Source organism: Chroicocephalus ridibundus, chromosome 3, assembly GCF_963924245.1.
Source record: "Chroicocephalus ridibundus chromosome 3, bChrRid1.1, whole genome shotgun sequence".
NCBI lineage: Eukaryota > Metazoa > Chordata > Aves > Charadriiformes > Laridae > Chroicocephalus > Chroicocephalus ridibundus.
The window spans coordinates 101,814,140-101,827,886 of NC_086286.1; the positions used below are offsets into that span (position 1 = coordinate 101,814,140).

At 41.3% G+C, this 13,747-nt stretch overlaps 1 protein-coding gene across 1 annotated transcript in view; it reads left to right on the forward strand.

Annotated features, from left to right (window-relative positions):
- Nucleotides 1–13,747, forward strand: part of DST (dystonin) — a 312,608-nt gene that overhangs the window by 227,085 nt on the left and 71,776 nt on the right. The window contains 3 exon segments of the mRNA XM_063330292.1: nucleotides 1,310–1,509; nucleotides 2,917–3,412; nucleotides 4,372–5,846. Of these exon segments, the coding sequence (XP_063186362.1) occupies nucleotides 1,310–1,509; nucleotides 2,917–3,412; nucleotides 4,372–5,846 (2,171 nt within the window).

Sequence of the window (13,747 nt, forward strand, 5' to 3'; positions counted from 1 at the left end):
CAAACAGTGTGTGGCTAAAACTTGACTGGTCAGTTATTGCTTCAGATACATATGACGTTCTTACAAAATAGAACAAATTAAGTTAACTCTAATTTCATGGAAACAACACTTTGAGTTCTTCATGCCTTTTTCCTCTGCACTAGTGGCTTTTGTCGTTGGTTTTGATGGCTTTTTGCCATTTTCTAAAATTCATTCCATAAATTTTGCCCAAAAAAATATGGAAATGACCATGTTTGGACAATGGATTTTGAGATACTGCAATGCGTGTGAGCTTTTAAAAATTCTTCTTTGCTTTGTCATATTTTGTATAAATCATAGGTCAGTCTTGTTTCATACTGATAGGTATTTCTGTAGCTACACCATAAAAATTTTAAAGCTGAGATTTTTTCCAATCTGTCCTGTTTGTAAGTTAAACTCTGAAAAGTTTAAGTAGCAGGTAAGGCCTCCAAGAGAACTTGAGTAGTGTTGAATGGGAATTGATACAGAATGAGCAGAGGTCAAAGGCAGTGAAGTGGCAAAAGAAACAGAAAAATCACAGATGAAATTCAGGGAGACAAAGAGTTAGCGAAATATCGGAGCTGACTGAGCAAGCACTGTCAGTATCACTGAGAGAAGCGGGAAGTTACAAGACAGTAAGACTCAGTGGCTGCTCTGGAAGCCACTTTCTGCAAGGGTAAGAGACCATAGCTTGGCCTAGGTGTGAAGCTAAGCTCACAGAGCACTTTTGAAATACCTGTGTACGGAAGTATTCGCATTGCCTGTCATTAGGTGCCTGGTTTAGATGTTTAAATGAGACAGTTAATCCCCACAGGCTCCTAATACAGATGTTTGAAAGAGGTGTGCTCCTTCAGAGGGCTCTTCAGAGTAGGAGGCTAAGTTGGGATTTCTGCTCACCCTTGGAAAAGTGTCTCTTTTTACTGAATAAGCAGGAAGATTTCTATCTATATCTATCTAAATCAGGCGCCTAAGTTATAACTGAGTACAGCCCTTTAGCTTTTATGTCATTTGAGAGTGAAGCTTAAATTTGGTGGTATTTCACTTGCTAGTACTCTAATCCCATTTTATTACGTTGTATATTCATTGCTCTAAAAATTCCACACGTGGCTGTGCTAAACTGCAGACGTTCATCCAAGTGTATATGAATCTGACTGTTAAAAGATGTATCTGCCGAGTCACTGCAATAAGGCATCTGGAGTTAATCAGCAAGAAGCCTTATTAGAGAGCTCTGTTTATGTTTCATATATAGTCTGCTGTCTGACAGCCCATCTGCTAGAACGTGCATGCAATATGTTAACGTTATCATTGTTAGATTCCAAATGGAAATACCTCAGTCAAGTTACAGCTGAAAGACAACAAAAACTGGAGGAATCTTCAAATTACTTGACACAATTCAATACAACAGAAGCTCAATTAAAGCACTGGCTTGTTGAAAAAGAGCTAATGGTCAGCGTGCTGGGACCGCTCTCGATTGATCCTAACATGCTGAATACACAAAAGCAACAGGTTCAGGTGAGTCATGCCAACATGCATCATTGATTTAAGTTTCTTCTGCTTTTTTACTATTAGCAAAGTGCTATTTTGCATTTAGATAGGGTATAGCACAGTTAGTTTGAGCTATTACATATGTTTATCAGCAAATATCAGCTGAAGTCATGCTTGACTACAGTAATTACATGAGAAACGTTATCGTAAGAGTAAAGAGAGATCAGAACAGCTAGAGGAAAAAAATATTGAGATACTGAACCTCTGATACATTTTTGTGTTGACCGTACTGTGGTTTCTCTATAGTCGAAGGAAAATGTTCCTTTGAAGTTTCATTTATTTGAGAGCGTATGTAACATTTTACAGCCAGTCCTCATATACTGTCTCTGCTATAGAACTAGCTTTTTGAGATTTTATTCACTTGACTATGCCAGTAGCTAGTAAAATTATGAAGGCAAGTGAAACGCAGTATTGTGACTAGATAATGGGGCCAAGAGTGTGAAAGGGAGAAGAAAAAGTACAATGAAAAAGTGGAGTAGTTTACTTACAGAGATCCAGCAAACTGCATACAAAAGAAACAAAAGTTAAATCAGAGTTACAGAAACTGGAAATCTTAATTTTAAACATTCCTGTTGCTGCCAGTTATTTTAAGCTGTGATGAGAAATGGCATTTTTATTTTGCAAAATATTATTAAAGCTGGTATATTAATGTTGACTAAAATGAAGTGTTTAAAACACGAACTATGTGAAAATGACTTAATATTGGTTCGTAAGTGCTTCAAAAATCTAGACAGCTGGCATAACACTATAAAGTATCACTTAACAGTCTTTAAATGTTAAACCTAATTGCAGTCAAAAGAAAGGGTTTGGAATGTTCTGTAAAGTAAAACAATGATATTGGTTCCTTTTTCTACAAGCACTATGACTTACTGTCAAAAAAAAAAATACTGGGAACCACTGATGTAAACTATAAAGGTCTTAAAGTACAAATTCAGTCATTTTGTGAATAATCCAAATATTCTCTGTGCTAAAATACTTAGCAATATTATGTCAGAATACCTCTTCTTTGAAGTTCTAAAGACAAATATTGAAACTGTTGACGCTGCTTGAAACTGAATAGTGATTATTTTACTTGGTATGGTTACTTAATTACTGTAGTATTAACAGAATTCATTCTTTGCTTGTATCTGCTGATTGAATTTCTGTTAGATGATGTGTAAATTAACCTCATTTTTCCTGGTTCTTTGATGTAAATGCTTGGAAACAACACAGTTTATGTGTAGAAGATGCAATTATTTCACCGGCTTTTAAATTCTGAGATGATTACTCAATAAGAGAGCTTAGCTACAACAAATTCTAGAAGAGTTTTGTCAGAAGCACTTTGCTTCTTTTTTTCATGAGGTAAACGCTTCTTAAAATTCCGTTTATTCCCAGATTCTGCTCAAAGAGTTTGACACCAGAAAGCCACAATACGAGCAGTTAACTATGGCTGGTGAAGGGATTCTAAAGAGGCCTGGTGAACATCCACCCTCCCATGAAATAGTGAAAGAGCAACTGGCAGCTGTGGCACAAAAATGGGACAGCCTAACTGGCCAACTGAGGAACAGATGTGACCGAATTGACCAAGCCATTGTGAAAAGCACAGAGTATCAAAGTCTACTCAGAAGTTTGTCTGATAAGCTAAGTGCCTTGGATAGCAAACTAAGCAGCAGCCTGGCTGTGAGCACACAACCTGATGCCGTGAAACAACAACTGGAAATTGCTAGAGAAATTAAGGAGGAAATAGAACGGGAAATGAAGAATGTAAATGCAGCTCAAGCTCTTTGTGAAGAGCTTTCAACGCTGGTTGGAGAAGACTATTTGAAAGCAGAACTTACAAGACAGTTAGATGGCATCTTAAAATCATTTAAGGATATTGAGCAAAAATCAGGTTAGTATTTATATACAGAAAAATAGTAACTAAGGCATAAAGTAAAGCATCGTAGTCTCATTTGTCTTTATAGAGATGTTGAGTTAGCTGAGCATAATGGCAGCTCTCTATTCAGTCCAACCCCTGAACAGTTGTACATTAGAATTTAGGAAAGTCCTGATACCTTGAAAAGGTGAAAACAATACTTGGGATTTCTAGTGAGCAGCTTGGGAGAGAATTTGAAGCACAATAGTGGGGGCTGCTTTTCTTACCTCTTCCTTCAGGTGCATCTTCACTGAATTAGAATGCCAAAAGAGGATGCTGTTAGCTACCTAACAGCGTAGGTGCAAAGTGTAAACCCAAAATATCATTTGGCAGTGCACCAGTTAATGGCTTGGTGAAACACGGTGATAACTGTATAAAACTTTCTGTAAAAGAAGGGGGCTGGTAGTCTGCATCTTTCCCTTATCCTGTGAACAACAGAACTGAGCAAGTAATACACTGCAAGCAATATCATACATTGTTCTCCCTAACAGCCTCCGTTTTAGCTTTTTAATTTCCTCTGGTCATGAGGAACTTCAAAGGATCTCCCTGAGAATACATATTGCCTGCAGGCCATCAGTTAGACAATGCTAGGCTAGATTACTTAATACCTGTGATTACAGTTCATAATACCATGAAACACAACTGTGTGTTTTTTACTCCTGAAATCTGCCTCAATGAGATTCATGTAGACACAGATTGGTTAAATTCACCTAATTTGATTCACATCCAAATGCCTTCACTGCTCTGCTGTAGTACAGGCACAACTCTGTCCCTTGCAAGAAACTTGGTTGTCTTCCAGTCAAACACCACACACTAAGGACCATCTTTCCTTTCATTAATATTCATTCATAATAGAATCAATATTAATTATTATGTCTTCACGGAATACTAGCAGGTTCTGATAATGAACCTCTGTGCTGTCTTCTCTTTTGTAGATAACCACGTTCAGCAGCTTCAGTCAGCATATGCCGCTTCTCATCAGTTCCAGCAAATGTCTAAGGACTTCCAGGCCTGGCTAGGCAAAAAGAAAGAAGAGCTGAACCAGGCTCGTCCTGTATCAGCCAAACTTGATGCCTTGCAATCACTAATTGAAGAACAGAAAGATTTTAAGAAGACCATGACTGATCAGATTAGTTCATATGAAAGAATTGTTGCAGAAGGAGAAAGTATCTTACAGAAGACACAAGGAGCTGACAAAGCAGCACTGCAATCCCAAGTTGCCACACTCAGAAATAACTGGGATGAAATGAATAAGCAGGTAAAAGAAAGGCAAGAAAAATTAACAGATTGTCTGGAGAAAGCCCTCAAATACAAGCAGCATGTAGAAAATCTGCAGCCATGGATAGAGAAGTGCCAAAGCAACTTGTGTGAATTAAAAGTCAGCATAAACCCTGTTGAAATAGAGAATTCTATTGTTCGGGTGAGGGCCTGGCAGAAGGACCTGGATAAACACCATGGGGTGGTGGAGCTATTAAATAATACTGCTGAAAGTTTGCTCAGTGCAAGTCAAACAGATAAAGAAGTTGTTCAGGAAGAGACTAAGGTGCTGAATCAGAAAGTGAATGTGGTCACGGAACAATTACACAGGAAGAGAGAGTGCTTGGAAAATATGGCACAAAGGCTGAAAGAGTTTCAGGAATCATCCAGGGAAACTGAAAAACAGCTTAAAAATGCCAAAGAGCATCTGGAAGCTCAGAACTCACTTGGACCTCAGTCATTCAGTAACAAACACCTGACGATGATGCAGGCCCAGCAGAAAACCTTGCAGGCTTTAAAGCCTCATGTTGATTTAGCAAAAAAGCTTGCCCAAGACCTTGTGGTAGAAGCTTCTGATTCAGCAGGTGTTTCTGACCTTTTGCTCCAAGCCGAATCTTTGGAGCGAGAATACACTGCAGTGAACCAGCAGGTTGAAGATAGGTGCTCGTTCTTAGAGGCAAAACTTCAGGGAATTGGCCATTTCCAAAACAACATCCGAGAGATGTTCTCTCAGTTTGCAGAGTTTGATGATGAACTTGATAGCATGGCTCCAGTGGGGAGAGATCTCGAGGAACTGCAATCACAGAGAGAGGACATAAAAAGTTTCCTGAAAAAGCTGGAGGATCTTATAATGAATAATGAAAATGCTAATAAAAACTGTAAAATGATGCTAGCCACAGAAGCTGAAGCCTCTCCTGATCTTGTTGGTATAAAAAGAGACCTGGAAGCTTTAAATAAACAGTGCAACAAGCTACTAGACAGAGCAAAAGCCAGGAAAGATCAAGTGGAGGGTACTATTAGCCGTGTTGAGGAGTTTTACAGTAAGCTAAAAGAATTTTCCAGTCTGCTTGGGAGAGCTGAAGAACATGAAGAGTCACAAGGTCCTGTTGGAATGGAAACAGAGACTATTAATCAGCAGCTGAATACGTTCAAGGTAGGGAGATTTCTTTCTTACTGCCACAAAGTATTTTACCACAATGCAATTTTATTAAATATCATTGTGAAAGGGATTGGTTAAGTGCAGACCTTGGAGAAGTCTTGTTTCAGAGCAGTTGGTTCTACCTGCATGCTTTTTATCTGTTTTAAATGGGATATCCTCTCGGGCTCCAGAGAAGTTTTGCTTTGCTACGGCTTGGCAGACACTGCTAACTTTGTGTCCCAACTCACAGTTCCGGCAGCCCAGCTCCCTCTTCACCTCTGTTCTCTACCTGGTTTCCTCATGTGATCCATCTATTTTTTCTGGTTTTCAGAACTGCATATTGTCTTTATTCTGATGTCCATGTATTACACAAAATTTCTTCTTCACTGTGGTGTGAGACTCCAGTGTTGAAATACCAGCCCATATTCACTTTGCTCATCTGATTAGCTTGATTTTTTTCACATGGGCATAGGTTTCAGCATATGTAGGTTGAAGACCGTACCTTTTGCCATTTTCTGTTCTGATACACCGGACGGTTTTACCTCACTGAATCCCACCCTTACCTAGAAATATCCTAGTAAGAACAATTCAGGTAAAATAAGCCTCCTTTTATGTTGAGAGTTTACTTTAGGATCCTTATCCAAAATGCACTTTGTAGCTTCTGTGCATAGCTTTTTTAATACGCCAATTAGAAATCCTTGTCCAGCTCAAAAGAATGCATTGCAGTGATAGTGGGTGTTAATTATGCTTTGGTGCTGAAACGAAGTACAGATATTTGCTTGTTTTAGGTTACAATAAATGAATTTCCAGTGCTCGCTGGAAAGATTTATAAGTCCTACAAATGTAAGCAGTGTTTGAAAAAGATCATAAATCTCCTAATAGCTGTGTAGTAGCACTAAATAATCGGTCCTGCTTTGGTTTCATTTCAGTCTAGTACTGATTCAAATGTTTGTATGACTTGTATGTTAGTTCACAGTTAATCATAAAAACAAACCTTCATAACAGGACTTGATAAACCATGCTGTTAAAAGATGACCTTGGAAAAAAAGTCATTACATGCTTGGCCCAACAGAGGGTGCATTTTGCTCGTTTAAACTAAACTGTATTAGAAAGGAAAACTGAAACTGAAAACTTAAATGTGGGAATTTCGGATGCAAATTACTGTGAGTTTTGATGATCTTTCAAAATGCATAAATAGAGACAAAAATCTTGAACAAACAGTTACATTATGAGGAGATTCCATTAGACTGGGAGGATTAGAATTGTATGCCAGTGTGTCCTAACAAGTCTATCTCAATGTAAAAGAGAAACAAATGGCTTTTGTTTGTATATGGTTAGTAAAACACTTTGGATATCGGAAAATAGCAAAAGCTTTTGCTTACGCTGACTGTACAGGATGTCAGTTGTAGCCAATTTTTGATCTCTGATTTTACCACATTTCTTGCGTTTTCAAACATTAGGTGCAGCTTCAGGTCTTCGTTACTCTCTCTATATATACACAGATATATATCTTTTTTTGGCTAGAAAGAACAATGCTTTTAGGGAGCAGCAGTCTGATGAGCCAACAGTAGAAGAATCCAGTTGCTTGTGCGTTGTCTCGTTGTTGTACTTCATCAGGGCGTTGGGTGAGACATGGCAATTGTACAGTGCAGGAGTGAGAGGCTTTTCTGGTCCATGCAGACCTGTGGGGCGATAGTGTCCAAAGAGCTTGTATAGTAAAAAGGCTAAAAGACCTGGAGAGGCATAAGGGAGAACAGTGATAGCAGCATATTTATATCCAGATGTCTACTCCAGGATTGTATTTATATTAGGTATAATTATAAGCTTAGAAGTGTGTTTTGCTTGAAGCAACTATTTTAGGCCATGCTTTTGCTTATGAGTGAAAACACAATGCCCTTAAACAGGAGGTGAAAAACAATGAAAAGGTGAAGGGCTTGTTTAAATAAGTAAAGAGCAAATGCAGGAATGAAGAAGCAGAGTGGGGAGCCTTTGGAGGAAGGAAATAGGAAGATCATAATGGGAAATTTTACTAGGTGAGGATGGTAGGTAGCAAAGAGGTACTGATAGGAGGAGGATCAGGATCAACGATTACTCATCTAATACTTGGTGTGAGCGCTACTGGGGCACAGCAAAATTACAGTGGGTAATGTACCTCTTGGTACATTTTACCCTTCCAGACAGCAATTTTACCTGAGGCAGCAAACTGTAGGGAGAACGGCTCCCACAGATCCTGCTCCACTCCCGGTGTGTTTGCTCACATGTTTGTGCACGTACGCAAACACACACAACCTGACAATGTGGCTGTGGCTGCAAAACCACAGTCTAGCTCCTTACAGCTTTAGCTTCTGTGGTCAAGTACAATCAGCTTCTATTCCTCAAGAGTAAAGCAAGAGAGTTGTTCTTTGGTAGATAGATTTATTCACATGAAATCTTCAGTCTCTTCAGGGAAGGATCTCATGTAATGGGCCAGAGGTGATTTTTGTGGTTTGACCAATTTTTATGTACAAAGAGTTAGAGCTTTGTGCGTCTTCTTGGCATGACATTAAAATGCATCGTTACTTAAAAAAAATAAACAGGCTTTGATTTGTATTTTTTTATATCTATATAAAAACATATATACATATTCATACTTGTTTTATTTATATTCCTGCTTTGTAATCTACTTATTCAAGTCAGTATAGAGGTTAAATTGGAAGTACTTAGTGTCAGTGTGAAAATGTATTTATTTACAATGCAGATATAAAATCTGCTTTCTGTAAATGCAGATCTCCAGTGGAGTTAATTTGAAATTAGAACCGTGACTCTCACTTCACAAAGTACTCCAGGAAGAGTACAATCAAATGAAGAATTTGTCTCAATTAATATAAAACACACAAAATTAATTACTAATTAACTCGGTTTTGTTAGACATTTTTTCCCCCAATGTCTGTATGCAATGTATAGATTGGTACTAAAAGGAAATTTGGGTAAATTAGGTCTGTTGAGGTACATTGGGACTGCCACCATTCTTCAAAAGCAGAACACACAAGAACGGTGCACCTGGGCTGAACCGAACGCCCTGGGTTTGGGCAGCAACACAGTGCTAGGATGTTTGTGGTAGGAGCAGTGTTTGCAGCTAGTTTCTCTCTGAAATAAAGAAAGAAAAAACCCAGAAGTTGAATTATTTTACTTCTTGAAACTTTTGCACAATTCTTTCTGCTGCCATTAAAAGGCATTCTTCTTACTAAAACCAACATGGCACTGTTAACAGCTTTCATCAGTATATGGTTCATTGGATTTTTGCTTTTATTTTTGGAACAAAAGTAGATGTAGTTGTTAGAGGTTGCCTTCTAATTGGACTTCATGGGAATTTTTAGCTAGCCTGGGTATTCCTGCCAATGAGCTTGAACTAAGATTTTAATTGGCTTATGTTAGTTGTGTAGAGGGTGTTTGTCCTCTGATTTTCATTTGAAGGCAGATAATGTTGAAAGAATAATCAGGTTCCTTTTTATGCTCAATAAGAAACTAAAAGTGTTGCATTTCCCATGCACTGGTTTATAAACCCTAGAATAAATTTGTAGGGATTTCTTAGTAAACCTTCCTTGGGGGTTTACTATAGTTAGGGTCTGTGTTGAAAAGCAAAGGTAAAACAAGCAACTTTTTTTTTTGCAGTATTGCATGTGAAAGTGACTGTTGCGTCTATATGAAAGTCTTCAGTAGATATAGTGAAAAAAGGTAAAATACATTTTTTAAATGTTAATAAAATAATTTTGTTGTCGAACAAATACAGACCAATTTCAGTTAGAATACTTCCCCTATAAAATGGTGTGACGGTCTGAATTTAGTAAGGATCTGTTTGGGGTGAGAATCATCACAGATGATGGGACTTCAGAAAATGCTTCTCTCGTCTTTACTGTTGTAGTATATATTCTCAACTAGAAAATCCAGAGGTGAGTATCTGTTTGGCATATTTTTAGTATGTTATGGCTGCTCACCATAGAAGAGAGAATTTGTCTCGCACGACTTTAGTATTTTGATGTGTAGCTGACTGTGTATCGAGTAAATCAATAAACAAGAAGTGTGGTGGGTTTGTATTTCTTGCATACAGTGTATCCTCCTGGCTGCTTAATGCGGAAAGCTCCAGCTGATTGTAGTTAATGCCCTATGTTAAGTTTTAGCACTAATTGCCATATGCTGTCCTTAAGCTGAGGTCGGAATTGTCGCTGTAGCTGATGGCTGCTGTCACACAAGCAGCGCAGGTCGCTGCTTCTTAGGAGTATGGTTTCCTTTGGAGAAGAACACCTTGGTCCAGACAGGTTCTCCTGTCCTCGTGGCGAGTTACCCCAGAGCCTCCCAACCTTCACCTGCATATTATGGGCTACAAGTGGAGGTGTTGAACAGTGTTTAAACGATGTACATGTCCCAAACCTGAATCTTTGTCCTGTTAGGCTGTTTTTATGCTGCTCTAAGTCTCATTTAAAAAGTCTTCCAAATATAGATACCTTTTCCCAGCATTTTAACGTTTGTTTTGGTGGGAGCGGGGCTTGGCCCTGCCGTTCGCCGGGCGGTGGTTGCCCTGTCGGATGGTGCCAGCCGGAGCTGCTGCCTCAGCGCCAGGAACCAGACTGGAGGGAGTCGAAACTGAATGAGCCTCTCTGCCCTTCCAAGGCCCAAGGACGAGATCACTGAAGACAAGTTTGGGATTATTTTTTTTTTTAAATAACTTCCAATTTAACTTTGCTGTGGAAGCGTCCATTTAAACGACGGCTTTATCGGTCGGGGGTGATGGGGCCGGTGGTTAAAAGCCAGCAGCATGGTCACCAGAGTGTCTCCCGGCGGCTGGCGCGCTGCCGCCTCCCCTCACCTCCCGGCGCCCCGCCTGCCGGCCTCCTCGGCGGGGCCACCGCGGCCAGCGAGCGGCGTGCGGCCGCGCCCCCGCCCCGGGCGGCCCCTCCGGCGGGCTGAGGCGGGCGGCGAGGCCTCCCGCCGCCCCGGGCCGGCCCCGCCCGCCGCACGGCACCGGCACGGCCGTGAGCGAGCAGCGAAGGGGCGGTGGGGGACTTGAGGAGATAAGGAGGAGGAATGGACGAGGGGAGCCCCCCGAGCGGCGCTGCGGGAGCGGGGGGGCCGGGAGCAGATGTTGCCTGAGGGGCGAAGCGGGGCGTTGCTCGGCGCTGGGGGAGCGGGGCGAGCCGGGGAGAGGGACGGCCTCGCCGGGCGGGACGCGCCGGCGCTCGCTGAGGGCGGGGGGGGTTTCCCTCCTCGGCTGCCTCCTTGGCAGCTGCGCTTCAGAAATGAGGAGGAAGGAGCGAGGGCAGCCCGGCAGCTGCTGCTCGTAGTCGGGACCTGCCGAATGTAAACCTGCCGTGCCTTCGGGGTTCGGGGGCACACGCCGCGCCCGCTCTGCTCTGCGGTTGCCTTAAACATCTCTCCAGGTCGGCGGTGGGAGAATCGGACTAAAAACGTTGTGTTTTCCGACTGTCTGCTGGAAGGACGCGTTGGCTTGGCTGCTAGAAAGTGATGTGTTCCTGTGGGACTTGCGGAGGCACCACGGACAAGCCTAGTACCAGAGGAGGATAAGCTGCCTTTCGGATCAAGGTTATTTATAGTTACTGCCAAAAAAAGTAAAGGGCTGGTTTATTATTCTTACTGTTCGGGATTTAACTTATTTCTTCACACACCCCCCAAGATTTTTCTCCGTGCCTTGGCGTGAACCATACACGGCCACTGTGGATTCTTTTTAAGCTGCCGCACCATGTTTTATTTATAAAGGAGATGGGACTCTGCAAACCAGTTAAATGGATTACAGTTGAGCTGTCACCTACAGAAGATAATGTGCTGCCTTCTGTAACACTTTTTCATTTGGAAGGCTTAATCGGGAGATTTCAGATACAGATTCTGACCTGGAAAAATAAGTGAAGCTTTCTGTGGAGTGTTTGAAATATTTGAGCCACTGGTGGATTTTGCTATACTTTGTTTTTCTGTGACATTGGAAGATTTCTGTTACTTTTCTTACTGAAGCACTTTATATTGGGGGGGAGGGCGGGGATAAAACCTCACATCCAGGTAAAGTTGCATTTAAACTGATGCACTGATTATGAATGACCTCAACCACCTCGTAAGTTATGATGTATATTTTGTATCTATGCATCTTACGCTAAGGGCAAGTTTACTATAATTCTTCAGAGTGCTGGTGTTTTTTAAATGTTTCCCCTGTATCCATGAAAACAGAGGTATAGTGGTGTACTTGTGCGAATACTTTCAGGATGGGGAAGCCGCTTAGCAGACCAGACTGTCTACGTCAGAATCCTCCGTGTGTTGGCAAAGGGGAAGAAGATGAAGATCTAAATATTGAGGACTGTTATGTTCCCCAGAGGTCCATCTATGACACTGTGCGGCTGAATGAACAGATCGATTCGGGCTCCAAGGGCAGCCTCTCTTCGAGGCATTTCACGGACCGGACCTTACCCTACAGTCACAGAACACTGGACATCAGCACTTTGTGCTCCAATGGTGCCCTTACCTCTTCCAGTGTTTTTGAGCTCCGAAGCCGTGAAGCTAATAAATTAGATGAAAAAATGATCTTTGATGCTCTCAAACTGAACAGTGATATAATTCGGACAGCTGGATTAGCCAAAGCAAAGTCTCACACAGAAAAGAAGGAGCATAGGCGATCGTGGAGAATGTTTGTTCCGCCCAACTTTTCGGATTACACGAATAAAAGTGAATGCTCCTTTAATGAAACTGCTGATATGTCAGATACAGCTAGATTGGGCAAATGCAAATGGGGTACGAATTCTCTTACCTCGGAAGAGGATGATTCCGGTTTATGCAGCCCTCCAACAGAAAGGGAAGATAAACAAGATACACTGTTAGCAGGGGAACAAGCTCAAATGCAAAGTTTATCTTCTGCAGAAGATATCCATGCAGTAGGTCAGTTCGGACCGTATTTACCAGCAATTTGCAGAGAGCAGCAAACCCCACTGCTTGCAAGCAGTAGTGTCCCTGTCAAAGAAAGCTGCAGATTGGCTTTGCATGACATCTTACCCTCTGGAAAAGCACAACAAAGCAATGCACAGACATGTGAGACCGATGAGGAAGAAATGGGGGGGGAATACTCTCACTTACAAGGTTTCAAAGAGAAAACTCTGTCACATGAAGATCCTCTTCAAAGTGATGGAAGAAGTATTTCCCTCGACAACAATGAAGTGGAAAATGGATATGAAGTTCATGAAAAAATTAAAACACAAGTCACAACAGTAGAGGAGGATTATGTGGATGATGCACATCATGATATAGGTGTCTATTATGCAAATATTGCTGTAAATACTAGTGACTTGGATTTAGCAAAATACGAGATTTTATCTGATACAGAGGAATCCAGTATAGCATGTACAGGCTCAAATGAAGTGACATTTTCTGTTCAACAGCTTCAATTAGATAGTACTGTAGACTGTCCAAAAGCTATGCCAGGGAGAAGTAAAGGCAATATCTGGACTACTGGCATCCAAGAAACCTTGGATACAGTCTGCAATGGCCTATTGTCTAACAAGGTAATTTAAAAGAATCCACATATTTTTGAAATAGTTGTAACACAACCTGAAAGATATTTGCTTAAAGCTTTCTTTAAGTTTTGTTGTCGCAAAAATGTCATTTTTATTGATTTGTCAGATGCAGCAATCAGTGTAATTTGCATAGCACGCACACGTTGTCCAAAATTGGTGAGATGGTCAGTTCAGAAAATGAATGAGGGGCAAATTCGGAGAGGGATGATTACTTCCAGCTGTGTGGGGCAGGGTTATTTATTGCCCAGCTGGTGCCTGTTACTCCCGATGTGGAAGTGCCTCATCCGTGCACCCATGTTGGTGCTGGGTGTCTGCGCGGAGCGTGGTTACAGGCAATGCCATTCAAGGGCAGCTACAGCCCATGTGTTCAGC